Consider the following 14,663-nt stretch of genomic DNA (forward strand, 5'->3'; position numbering starts at 1 on the left):
GCACCCCCCCACAAAAAAACTTAGAAGTACATTACAAATTGTTTACAGGACAAAAAAGCCATTTGGTCCACAGGTCCTGGTCAGTGTTCCTCTGCCTCTAACTATCTCTCCTATTCAATGACCTCCATGGCAAGGAGCAAAAGTTGCTCTGAGATGAATAAAGGACCTGACGACATCCTTGTTAAGTCCAACCTTCTAAGTGAAGAATAACCACTTGGGCAAGACAAAGCATCTGATATGAGGCTTTGGGGAGAAACTTCCCAAATAACAAAATTCTATCATCACGTACAAACTCAACCTGCAAGCAACATGGAAAAGTATTGCTTTGGATTTGAATATTCACGTACTTTCAGCTGATGTTGGTTCTGTTTTGCGGGAACGCACAGTAACTGTTGCCATCTTTGATAGGTCGGTCCCTGTCCTCCAGACACGCACCTCCACATGGCCAGCACTCTCATCAACTTGGTAATCAGTGTCTCCAAAATAGAATGCAGGTTCTGTGCATGGGAAATGAAGAAGAACGAGAGGAGGTGAAAACTGATTCTGAGCATAAAGTGGTTCCGAGAACCTCACACAATAATTCATGCTACAACCATATCCTTACTAAGCTGGAATGTCATCTTTGATCCAGCAGGAAAACCGGACAATGTTGCGAAAGGTAATAATTTAGAAGCTTTTTATCACAAATCCAAGAGGCGACAGACTAGTTAGCTAAAAGCAGAGGATCACGTTTCCCTAAGCAGTTTCCTTTTACTAACCCAACTAATGCTATAATTACCTTCATTGAATTGGGCTGCCTATCAACCTGAATATTAATATTAACAAGGGTTTAAGTGGATTGAAACAATCTTTTTGCCCAAAAAATAAAGAAAAAATATTGAAGTCTCTCTTAAATCCCTAGTCAAGTTTCTGATGGGCATGAGACAAGTTAATTTTCTTGACCAGCATGGCTTCAATATCAGTAATGAAATTGAAAATCATAGCTGCAGGCTTGACACTTGTGTTCTCTTCCAATATGTGTGTATCAGTGCACTTGTAATACTACTGTGACACTGTAATTTCCTTTGGGATCAATAAAGTATCTATCTATCTTTCTCTATCTAACATCAGCATGGTCCTTCACCTGCACAGCAATCAGTAACTTCAGAAATGCATAATTTCATAACTGCAGCATCTCTGTTGGATTCAATGGGCCGGATACTGCTGACTTTTGCTGACAGCAAATTAATTTTATGCCAGCAGTAGGGCCCAGCCTAACTGGAAATCTATATTACTTAGGAAAAATTCACTCTCGGACTTTGTACCAAATTTAGCTCACATCTGATTTCAGTGTCTTTTTTTATAAGGAAATGTTCAGGAGGTGAAGGGAAAAGTTAAAAAAACCTTGAATTTATCATTTTAAATAAATTATGTTTATACTTGTGTTTCTATTTTGTTAAATAAATATCTTTGAAAACCTACTGTAACTTTTAGAGCTGCAAGAACCATACTGCACATTTGTAATTTGTCAAAGACCATCGGAATTATTTTGGGACTAAGGCATCTGCATTGCCTTGCCTGAGACACTGTTGCTCTTCAGACCACACAGTGGACTGTGAGATGTAGAGTACCAGTGAAGTAGCTGAGATGGATGCAAAGAATCAAACTGAGGCAAGGGTTGGACAATGGATAGTGATTCTAGTCAAAAGGCCAATCAACATGTAAATTACTATGTAATTTGGTGTGAGGTATAAGTTTAACATATACTTACATTAAATAGCTTTAATAGGCATTTTCTCCATTTCACACAGCTAATAGTCAAAGCATGACAGCATTCACCTGCATTAAACCTGTTCTTTCCCATTGCCCTCAAATATGATGTATGGATATGATAGGGTCTTTTAAGAGACTCCTGGACGGGTATATGGAGCTCATAAAAAAGAGGGCTATGGGTAACCCTAGGTAATTTCTCAGGTAAGGAAATGTTCGGCACGGCTTTGTGGGCCGAAGGGCCTGTATTGTGCTGTAGGTTTTCTATGTTTCTATGTTTTTTACTGGACATTTCCCCCACCTGCACCACACCAGGTTATTAAATGTTACTGATTTTCACTCAGAAATTCTGGTTGTTTTGCGATTCCAAAAGCATTCTTGAGTTAAAATTTAACGGTGTCTAGGCTAATACTCACCAGTCACACATACAGTTAACCATTTCTTCATCTACATAAATATTCTAGGTCTGAATGAAATTAAGGCCCATGGAACAATCTGCAATTTACCGATTTGTATTCTAACTGGTCAACTATAGCCAATACTTGGGAAGAATTCCAATTTCTCTTGTTTCCTTATACTTTTATTTAATCTCTTACCTGTACTTGTTAAGACAGAAAATGAATGAATCACATAAATCATTTTGAGAATGGTTTTGCATTCGCAAGTCAAAGAAGGTTTCATCTGTTCACTCTGCTCTTTGCTTCCTCTGGGTGAATATGTCATTGGCATAAATCATTCATAAGAAACACAACAGTACATGGACCCATCCAGACTTTACAAGATTTATACTGTTGAGATACTTGACCTATATTCGGCAGATAATATATCTTGAGTTGTGTCCCTATGTCCTGAAAAGAGCATTAAATGGTTTAATGTGCAATCCTACTATGAAGGTGGTGAGTGTTTAATATTTCAGTAATATTGTAAATATATTGCTTGACTGAGCATTCTGATTGTTTAATTAATTCATCATAGTATATAATAGTATGTGACATACGTCATCATGTCACCGCACACACCACATCATGCCTCACTTTAAGTAAAAACAAAGCTAGGACCTCTTCTCCTGGGCTCCTGTCTTGCAGCTACAAAGCATGACAGAAGGGGAGCACATTCTCACAACTGTGGTATAATGGATTGTCTTCATCTTTCAGTCAGAAGCTTTTACGTTCAAGTCCCATTTCAAAGGCTTGAGCACATAAACTTCACAGACACTACAGCACTGACAGTATTCTGCTCAGTGTTGGAAATTATGTTTTTGGATCGAACACTAAACTAAACATACTTCAGAAGGTACCTAGACATATGAACAGGAACCTAAGGATATGGGCCATCTCCAGGCGGGTGGGATCGGTTTAATATATTATTATGGATAGCATGGACACGACGGGCTGAAGGACCTGTTTCTGTGATGTATCTTTTTATTTTGCCTATGTTTTCTCTGATGGATGCAAAAATTATATGAAGAATAGCAAGGTATTCTAGTTGTCACTGGTGATTTTATCGATGTTTGTCCCTCAACAGACCTTAAATTATCCTGTAATTACCACACAGTTATTTCAAGCATTTTGAAAACGTTCATGTTATATAACAGTGCATCTCCACAGTATTTCATTGGCTGTAAAGTAAATAGAGATACCCTGCAGTTTGAAATGCACTTTATAAACTGCAAAGTAGTTGCAATAATATTGTTCAAGGCTGTTACCCATGGCCCATTCTCTCTTTTAATACACTACTCAAAATAATTTTCTGTGATTTCATGGTGAGTCATGTTTTAAGACTACTTCTGAGTAAACTTTCAGTGAGGTCACCCTTTGTACTGACAAAACAACTTGACCCGATGCTTAAAACCATTGTATTTCTATGTGATGATCCTTCATTCATTCTATCCTTTTATATTTGCTTCTGTTTCAATTTCAGCATTTATTATAATAGACTCCAAAATAACTTTACACACATTAGTGTCCATACAATTTAAACTTGACAAAATTGATCAGTGTTCATTATAACATTTTCTATCCAACATCTATATTCGCCACCTCCAGTGCAATATCTACAAGATACCAAAAGTAATTCTCCCTCCAAAGAGGAGTCCTAGTATTCTTGATTTTAATCCAACACTTTAGACAACATTTTTTAAACCAAACATTCTTCTTTTAGTTCTGCACAGTAGAGTTATTTTTGTAATTCATACTATTTATATCTTTGCAATGTACTGCTGCTGGGCAAATGAACAAAGTTTAAGTCATGTATGTTAGTGATAATAACTCTATTTCTGAACAACAAGGCCTTTCAGAACTTGAAACAATTTTCCAGATGTGTCTCTTTGTCTCAGTCTCTGTCTTATCTCAAATTGAGAACAGCACACCCTCAGACCTTTCAAGTTACACGCTGCAATCAACATCTTCAGTTTGTTCAGGTACATACTGAAATGTCTCTCCATTCACCTGACATCTACTGAAAACATGAATCTGTCCAATGATGCAATGAATGGAGAGTAGCAATATTTTCGTAGGCTTTGGAAACCTCTTTCAGTATCTCATTGGTTGGCCTGGATTTATTAGTGAACCTCCAGCTGTGGTGACTAAAATAGTAAGCAAATTACTCCACCCAATGCTTCAATTCATTTTGCCATTCACATCTACAAGGGTGGTTTTATTTGCTCTGCCCTCCAACACACACAGATGAACTGCATATTCTCTAACGGAGGATAAATATGTATGGGGTTTCTCATCACTTGGTTGCATGCCTACTATAAGCTATCTTATTGGGGTTATACCTCTTTAGAATCTGGTCACATCAGCTTTAGCAGCACACTCCAGAAGATGAATCCAAAATCTATCTTTCTCAAGCCTTATCACATAACCTCTTTCACTGACAATGTTTCTGAAAAGCAATTCTTTGCTCCAAGCAAATCCACACTTAAGAGTAATATAACCAGTTCAAATCGATGTCCAGTACCATGTGCAGCTTGCTTTTTTTCCTTTTAACAAAACACTTTTTGTCACTTTCTGTTGTTTCCTAGCAGGCTGAGCTGCAACATCACTTCTGAGCTACTGACAGCCTATAATATAAGTTCAAAGCAAATTTATTATCAAAGTACATATATGTTGCTATATATTTCTTTGAGATTTGCTTTTCTACAGACACATACGAGAAAAATAAAGAAATACAATAGAATTTATGAAAAGTACACATAAACTAAAACACTTCAAAACTTCTACGAGTGTACAATGGAGAGCATCCTGATTGGCTGCATCACCGTCTGGTATGGAGGGTGGTGGGGGCTACTGCATAGGATTGAAATAAGCTGCAGAAGCTTGTAAAAATAGTCAGCTCCATCTTGGGTAGTAGCCTCCATAATATCTTAGGAGTGGTGCCTTAGAAAGGTGATGTCCATCATTAAGAATCCCTACCTTCCAGGATATGCCTTCTTCATACTGTTACCGTCAGGAAGGAGGTACAGAAGCCTGAAGACACACACTCAGCGATTCAGGAACAGCACCTTCCCCTCCACCACCTGATTTCTAATTGGACACTGAACCCATGAACACTACCTCACTACTTTTTTTAAGTTTGTTTTTTAGCACTACTTATTTAACTATTGAATAGACATATATATATACTTAATGTAACTCAGTTTTTTCCTCTATATTTATCATGTATTTCTTGTACTGCTGCCGTAAAGTTAACAAGTTACATGACATATGCCGATGTTATTAAATCTGATTCTGATAAAGACTGACAAACAAGCAATGTGCAAATTAAGACAAACTGTGCAAATCAAAGTTAACTTATAAAACTGCAAAAAAAAAGGTAGTAAGGAGTCATTGAAAGTGAGTCTGTAGTTTGTAAAATCAGCCCAGAGTTGTGGTGAGTGAAGTTATCTATACTAGTTCAGGACTCTGCTGGTAAAAGGGTAATAACTGTCCTGAACCTGGTGTGTGGGACCCAAGGCTCTCACCTGATGGCAGTAGTGAGCGGAGAACATGATCTGGATGGTGGGGGTCTTTCACGATGGATGCTACTTCTTGTAGCAGCACTCCATGTAAATGTACTCAATGTGGGAGGGCTTTGCCTGTACCCACCACTTTCTGTAGTCTTTTTCATTCCTGGGCATTAGTGTTTCCATACTGGGCTGTAATGCAACCAGTCAGGATACTCTCCATTGTACACTGATAGAAGTTTGTCAAAATTTTTGATGACTTGCCGGATTTATACAAACCTCTAAGAAAGTAGAGGTGCTGTTGTGCCTTCCTAGTGATAGAAGATAAACATCCTCTAATTTGACCAAACTCTCTGTTCATATTCTGGACTTCAAATTATCCTTTTGCCTTTAAATTTGGTACCTGACCCAGTGCCTTCTAGCAACATTATATTTACTCCTGTGTCCAGGTAAAGCTAATAATTGCTGTGTTCCTATGAAATCCCAACAGATGGCGCTATAGTGCCTCCAAATTAGGTTTACAGCTCTGCATGTCACAGAGTATGTTATGATTATCCCACAAAAATACCTTTCCTATTGAAAAGTAACCTTTTTTTTCCTGGATGCTGTAAAGTCTCATCTCTCCATCAGAGCTGATGAAGTATAATGGCTTCCAAAATGATGGTTTAATTGACCATTAAAGCCAGCACTCTTGAATGCATGCAACAGCTTCTGCTGGTCAAAAAGCTATTAAGTCTGACTAAAAACATCACCAAAATTGTACTGGATTATTGATACAGACTGTGAAGGGGCGAGCAATGGCAAGGTGAGTTCAGGGGATGAGCCGAGATGATGTGTTGCAGAATCGTTGCAGATGGAGATCTGGGCACTGAGTTGATCTGAAGAGCTTGAGAGCAGCTTTGGGCTGAGCAAAAGAATCTGGGCCCAGAGCAAGTCGCCGGGGGGGCATCATCTAGGCCCTGTGTCCTTCAAGTGCCCGGGTTCTAGTGCGAGGTATGATCCACTGCTTAGACCATTTAAAAGCCAGCCCAGATTGGAGGCGAGAGCCAATTTCGCTCACTGTCCATGATCTTCACTCCTCTCTTCAGGGCATGGAGCCTTTTGCTGTTCCGCTGTTGAATCAAGTTAAACGCCGGCCCAGACAGACTGAAATGATAGGACGTCAGGATCTGAGGCAAGAGCCGATTTTGCTCGTTCTCCTTGATGGTCATCACCACAGTGCTGAGGCTATGAAGACTGCCCCGGCTGCTGTGTTCCAAGCCTACTAATATGATGAATAGATAAGTGATGCTTCGGACCTACTCTGGGCTTCGGATCTGAGGACTCAATTTTGGTTCGGAGCACTGTTGATGTTCGCCTCAATCATTTCCATGACTTTTAAATATTTTTTTTCTTTCTCTTGCGCATCGAGTGTTGTTCTTTTATTTTTTTTATATTCATTTTGTTTCTTTAATTGCATTTTGTCAGGTTTCTTGCTTTGTAGCTACCTGTGAGCAAACAAATCTCAAGGTCGTATAACTTATCCATTCTTTGATAATAAATGAATCTTGGATCTTGCAGTTGAATCCAACATTTTAAACCAAAGAAAATCAAAATAGAGCAAAATCTAAATGTAGTTTAATCTTTAAACTAGTGGACATAATGAAGTTTTTAGCTCATGACCACAAATTGAAGTTCATTAGTTTATTGAACATAGCTTCAAAGATGCTAAATTAACAACGCATAAACCACTTACCCCATGCTGAACTCAGATATTTTCAATCTGTATATCTGGTGTACATGATCTCAGTATATTAATCTATCCCTATATATATGTAATATCCTCCCATGCCTCACTGGCACATTGGGCAACAATCTTTAGCTTTATTTGTCTGTTTTACGATGCCGAGTTGCTAGCTTGCCGTTCAACCCAGGACAGATGGATAGCCTGTAAGGAGCCAGCCGGATTCAAAGCCGGGACCACTCACCCCGAAGTCCAGGTGCAGATGCCATTGCACCACCAGCTGGAAATAAATTCCTAAAGTATTAAAAACACGCAGTTGTAGCTGCTTCCAAAGTCAACTGAGGTTACACATTGAGTTAGTCTTCCAGATACCCTAGGTTCAATCCTCAATCCATGCTGAAATGAGTGGACTTGGGGAATACTGCTGTAGTTGTGATTTAGTTATGCTGACTGTGGAGAAGCTGTTTTAATATGTAATGTTCCTGGATGATGGCATAAGAGAGTCTTGTGATCTGTAGCAATGCTGTCACTATGGTTTTTCTACTTCTCCTCTTTGCAGGCCATCCCTTGAGGTCGAAGATGATTTGCTTCCACTCCAGTTTTGTAGATTCTGAGGTGGTTAATGAATCAATTTTGGGAATTACAGTCCTTCCACAGAGGTGAGCGAGGTGGCTGACATCACAGGTGGGTGAGTAGTTTGTGAGGCGGTTCACTCTTGCCACCATCACGTGGTCTCAAGTTCTCAAATCCTTTGAGTATTCATGGGTCAAAGATTCATTGAAGTTGGGGTAATTTAACATTTCTGATCACCATAATTAGTAGTATAACAACTCTACCATTCAAAAGTAAGTTTTGAGAGTTAGCATTGTCACCAAAGGGAGATCAATATCACCATAAACCATTATGGGTTAACCAATCAAGAATTTTAAGAATGTGGAAAGAAATATTTCTCCTCTTTATACAGTGTATCAAACTGAAATGAACATTTGAACCAACAGAATTGTAGACAAGATTATATTCTATAGTTTTGTTAGGTATAGTTTGGTTGCTGTGATAATAAGTCAGAACAAAATACTTTGGGTTCATTCTGACAGAAAAAAGCCTCAGAAGAAACAGCATGATGGACAAGCATCCTTTCTTAATCCATCACCTCTTATACTCTAGTAGAGATTTACCAAAATTCATGCTTTAAGCTCCTCATCACTTGCGATGAGAATGATGGCACATGCTCTCACCATGACTCCATGACTCAGTTGATGAAGTTTATCAAACCAAATGATGCTCCTCTCACTTTAGGGCACTGTTTGATGTTATTAAATTTACAATGGAATATTTAGGTTCAAGGGTGAATCAAGGTACCATCCTTCAAGAATATTTTTCATGTGAAGTGGATAGTTTAGCTAGAGGTTTTACTCATCTCCCATCACTATGGCAGAAAAATAAATCAACCCCCATAAAACAGGGTTAATACCATTTCCACCGCTCTTTTAGGTTTCCACAGCTTTCCAAAGTTATAGCTGGCATTGAACACTTCCGTTAAAACTTAATAACACGCACCATAATCAGTGGTGTTAGACGACAGCCACTGTCCAGTGTAGTGGATTTGATGTACTGACAGATGGGTCGGGCTGGAGATACATGCTGACTACTTGTATGTCAACAGAACGAAAGAACTCTAGCTGCTTATTTAGCTTGAGGACAAGAGAAGGAAACCTATGAATATAGTCAAACAAAACAGTGTTACTCTGGGGCCAAGGGACAAAGCACTGTATCAATAGTCATACACAGCACAAGGCACAATTAATAACAAAGTAAAATAGTCACACAGGAAAAAAAATTATAGCCCAAGTCCCTGAGGCCATGAATATTGCAGCAGTCTACTCCAGTAGCAAGATTATAAAGGTTTCACAAAATTTGACATATCCACATGACTAATTTAGGTACTCCCGTAACCTTACCTGTCAACAGCTCCCCATTTATTTATTATTTACACATGAATAACCAGTACTTAGCAAATCTTCTAAAGGTTTTGAATAACAGACCTCTAATTGGTCAGGTTCATTTGATCTGTACCACCTACATTCGCTGGGTATCTTTTCAAACATTGCATACACAATAAATATTGGTCAGCCTGTCTGAAAGAAGATCACACATAAACCACAAATTCTTTCCTGCTCTTAAGCTGTAGTAATTGATTTCACACATGATTAATGTACTCTGGCATCTGATAAAGTATTACCCTGTGAGTTAGACGGACTGATAGGTAAATTATTATACAGTTCACGTACTAACCCTTATCCCTAATTAGATTTAGCGGACAAATCCCTGCACCCAGCACACAATGTTTTGGCTTTAGATAAAATGTGATAGGTTCCAACTATATTTGTAAATCTCTGAATATTTGCATATTATCTTTAAACAAGATTAAAATCTTTGGCATTTTATCCTATTGTCAGTCAAATTAATAAACTAGAAAAAAATCTGCATGATGCTTTCATAAAGATGCTGACAACTAAAAATTGCCCTCAACGTTCCTTTTCCTCATCTTCATACATACTATGAGATCTACTTGCAGAGTGCACTCAATGCAGGTAACAACAAAATGCAACAGCCAAGGCATTGTGCACAACTGACTAGATGAAGACTGTCAACAGCCCACCTGCGTCAGAGGAAAAATATCAACTGGATGGCAGGATGAAGTCTGCTGGAAATGGGACCAGCTTCTCCAATAGTGATGAGTGATCAGAACTACCTGTCCCAACATGATGGGAGATTGGGACCACCTGTTTTCATTGATAATGGTTCATTGGGGACCAGCTGTTCCAGTACTTATGTGGAATTGGGGCCAGCTGTTCTGATACTAACGGAGTTTGAGTGCCTGATGTCCCAATGCTGATGGGATTGGGAATACTATTCCAATATTTATGGGAGATAAGGAGCCATCTGTTCCAATAGTAATAGGGTTTGGGGGCCTGAAGTCCCAATGCTGATGGAATCGGGAATACTGTTCCAATATTTAACATAGAACATAGGATAGTACAGCACATTACAGGGTCTTCAGCTCACAATGTTGTGCCGACCCTCAAACCCTGCCTCCCACATAAGCCCCCACCTTAAATTTCTCCACATACCTGTCCAGTATTCTCTTAAACTTCACTAGTGTATCTGCCTCCACCACTGACTCAGGCAGTGCATTCCATGCCCCAACCACTCTCTGAGTAAAAAACCTTCCTCTAATATCCCCCTTGAACTTCCCACCCCTTACCTTAAAGCCATGTCCTCTTGTATTGAGCAGTGGAGCCCTGGGGAAGAGGCGCTGGCTATCCACTCTATCTATTCCTCTTATTATCTTGTACAGCTCTATCATGTCTCCTCTCATCCTCCTTCTCTCCAAAGAGTAAAGCCCTAGCTCCATTAATCCCTGATCATAATCCACACTCTCTAAACCAGGCAGCATCCTGGTAAATCTCTATACCCTTTCCAATGCTTCCACGTCCCTCCTATAGTTAGGCCACCAAAACTGGACACAGTACTCCAAGTGTGGCCTAACCAGAGTTTTATAGAGCTGCATCATTACATCACGACTCTTAAACTCTAACCCTTGACTTATAAAAGCTAACACCCCATAAGCTTTCTTAACTACCCTATCTACCTGTGACGCAACTTTCAGGGATCTGTGGACATGTACACCCAGATTCCTCTGCTCCTCCACACTACCAAGTATCATGCCATTTACTTTGTACTCTGCCTTGGAGATTGTCCTTCCAAAGTGTACCACCTCACACTTCTCTGGGTTGAACTCCACCTGCCACTTCTCAGCCCACTTCTGCATCCTATCAATGTCTCTCTGCAATCTTCGACAATCCTCTACACTATCTACAACACCACCAACCTTTGTGTCATCTGCAAACTTGCCAACCCACCCTTCTACCCCCCACATCCAGGTCATTAATAAAAATCATGAAAAGTAGAAGTCCCAGAACAGATCCTTGTGGGACACCACTAGACACAACCCTCCAATCTGAATGTACTCCCTCCACCATGACCCTCTGCCTTCTGCAGGCAAGCCAATTCTGAATCCACCTGGCCAAACTTCCCTGGATCTCATGCCTTCTGACTTTCTGAATAAGTCTACCGTGTGGAAATTTGTCAAATGCCTTACTAAAATCCATATAGATCACATCCACTGCACTACCCTCACCTATATGCCTGGTCACCTCCTCAAAGAATTCTATCAGGCTTGTTAGACACGATCTGCCCTTCACAAAGCCATGCTGACTGTCCCTGATCAGACCATGATTCTCCGAATGCTCATAGATCCTATCTCTAAGAATCTTTTCCAACAGCTTTCCCACCACAGACTGGTCTATAATTACCTGGACTATCCCTACTACCTTTTTTGAACAAGGGGATAACATTCGCCTCCCTCCAATCCTCTAGTACCATTCACGTGGACAACGAGGACATAAAGATCCTAGCCAGGGCCTCAGCAATCTCTTCCCTCATCCTGTGGAGCAGCCTGGGGAATATTCCCTCAGGCCCCTGGGGACTTATCCGTCCTAATGTATTTTAACAACTCCAACACCTCCTCTCCCTTAATATCAACATGCTCCAGAACATCAACCTCACAATATTGTCCTCACCATCATCAAGTTCCTTACTTATGGGAGATAAGGAACCTTTTGTTCCAATAGTAATGGGTTTTGTGCCACATTTCCAATGATAATGGAAAATTAGAGCTAGCTGTTGCAACAGTGACGAGGAATCAGAAGTGACAACTTCAATCGTACTGATTATGGGATTGGGGGACATGTCAAATCCGTCCTGGAACCTTCAGGATCACAGAGGTGAGGGAGGAAGGCAGATTGGCGTCTGGGGTTTTAGAAAAGTAAGGCTAGGAACAAAATGGGGGATGGTTTTGGTGAAGTACAATGGGGAAGGGATGAAGTAATATACTTAGCTGGCAAAATTCCCGTTCTGACACTGCTGTGGGAAGACAAAGTTGTCCCAGGAATGCTAAATGATGGTTCCTATAGGGACAACCAAGATCTCCTGCAATATTCTAATAGTTGCCCAGGAGATGACATCATTCTCTGGAGCCCAGCACAGAAATTGCATCAGGGGTATACAAATCACTCATGCATGAATGGACCCACTTTCTGTAGTTACGTGAAATTACATGCAATTGGTTAGTATCATGCTTCACCTGGAAAGAAATCAACTTCAGCTACATAACACTGAAAATAACAACCTCTAGGCAATAAACTACTTAAATCTTATTCAGTTTTCTTGACCTAGAAGCACAACTCTAAAGTCATTCTGTCTTAAAGACTTCTATTTCAAGTAAGTTTTCAGAACGAGTGAAATATTTACCATAAAGTTAAGGTTGCCTAAATTTTACTAAATATAAGTAAAAAAAAAAGCTAATACTTGCAACTTGGAATTACATGATGGGAAAGGATTTTGCCAATAGTTGTGTCTTCTAAGATGATTTGTAATTTTCAAAAGAATGGATTAATGAAACATTAAAAAGATATGAACTTTTATGTTCTGTGCTTGTTATTGGTCAATTATAGGGACTACGTAGCCAAGGAGCCCCTTTAACACATGAAATACCTACTATTATTGTCTCAGACAGATTTACAGTTATCAAACCCATGACATTTGAACAGCTGCATTATTATCCTAAATATTACCTGTTGTTCAACTGGCTTTTAAGAAGCAGCCAGACTCCCATCGGTTCCCAGCAAGTTTCACAATGAATCTTTACTGAGATATTTAATTTTGTCTCAGATGATACGTGCAGATCTAATTATTTTGCAATATGTTCCAGAGCTGTAGTGGTCCTTTTGATAGAAGTGGATCAGAAGGGGCTTTGCATCCCATTATGCCACTGCAGCCAGTGCAGTACTATCATCAGCTGGTACAGTCAGCTTGTGCCTCCTATTAACCATCAGTTTGGAATGGGCTTGGGCTGGGTTAAATTCTCAGGCTATTAAGCAGTTTGGGACACTGTGGAGCTAGCAGGTGCACTTCTCCCTAACTTGCTGCCCTTCAGTCACACAAAATCCACCATTCCCCCCGAAGTATTTAATATAAACTTATTTATAACGTGCGCACTTTTAATGCTGTTGTTCTCGAGCAGAATTTGGACTGACCATTTGTTACATAGAATTACCAGCGTGGAAATAGAAAATTCAGGCTTGCGACCACGTTCATGGTCCAGTCAAGCATAAATCACAAGCTGTTTATCTCTTGGCCCCTATTAACTATAACAATTTCTAAATAGGAGAGTGATTCAGGTTTCATAACAATTCAGTAAAGGAAGTGAACAGACACTAGCATGGAGGAAAAATAGGTAGTCCGTTTCTTTCATCTGCCTCCACAGAATAGTTGCACTGTTCCTGCTGAGCACAATCATCTTTTCTCAATTGTGGTATTCCCTTGCACTGATACGAGTAAAACAACAGACTCTTTGTACAGATGGCAGACCTGGAAAGCCCTTCATTTCCTGATATACCAGTCATTATGTTCTTACCCTACACTTTACTGCCTCATCGGTGAGCTGTGAATCATGGAAACACAGCAATATGAACAGGAATTAGCCGCAGACCATTTCAAACCTCTCATCGGTGTGATTTTAGAAGTAACAGCCTTGATTCCATTTGTTTACAGGATCCCTTTGGTTTTACTGCCTACAGATACTGTGCTTCAAGATTCCATAAGCTTAACGTTACCTCTGAATCTTGATCTCTCCTGAATCCACATTTCACACTGGAAAAAAAACAAATAATAATACCATTCGTCTCCTTTATTCTCATTCAAACAGATACTACAATAGTCAGTCTTTCCATATAACTTCATTCAAGAATTAGCTCTATGCCTCTCACTAATTCTCCCTCCAATGATTAAGGAACCTTTGTCTTGCTTGGAATAGTCTTTCTTGAACAGTAAAGGCATCAAAGGTTATGGGGAGAAGGTAGGGGAATGGGGTTGAGAGGGATAATAAATCAGCCATGAGAGAATGGCAGAGCAGACTCGATGGGCCAAATGGCCTAATCGGGTTCTTATGTCTTATGGAATATTTTGCTCTTTGTAGTCACGGTACTTAGGAATCATCTGACAGTAATGATATTGTAGGTGTGAGGCTATTATTTACAGACAGCTGGTCAATTTGGCATTGGTTTTAAACCCCATCTTGGCTTCACACTGCCACTAAGACGACTTCACAACTAGAACAAAGAT

At 39.7% G+C, this 14,663-nt stretch overlaps 1 protein-coding gene across 1 annotated transcript in view; it reads right to left on the reverse strand.

Annotated features, from left to right (window-relative positions):
- Nucleotides 1-14,663, reverse strand: part of frem3 (Fras1 related extracellular matrix 3) — a 163,686-nt gene that overhangs the window by 45,042 nt on the left and 103,981 nt on the right. Inside the window, exon 7 of the mRNA XM_072256992.1 lies at nt 348-497. Within this exon, the coding sequence (XP_072113093.1) occupies nt 348-497 (150 nt within the window). The remainder of the gene's footprint in view (nt 1-347; nt 498-14,663) is intronic.

The sequence above is a fragment of the Mobula birostris genome, chromosome 4, assembly GCF_030028105.1.
Source record: "Mobula birostris isolate sMobBir1 chromosome 4, sMobBir1.hap1, whole genome shotgun sequence".
NCBI classification, from domain to species: domain Eukaryota; kingdom Metazoa; phylum Chordata; class Chondrichthyes; order Myliobatiformes; family Myliobatidae; genus Mobula; species Mobula birostris.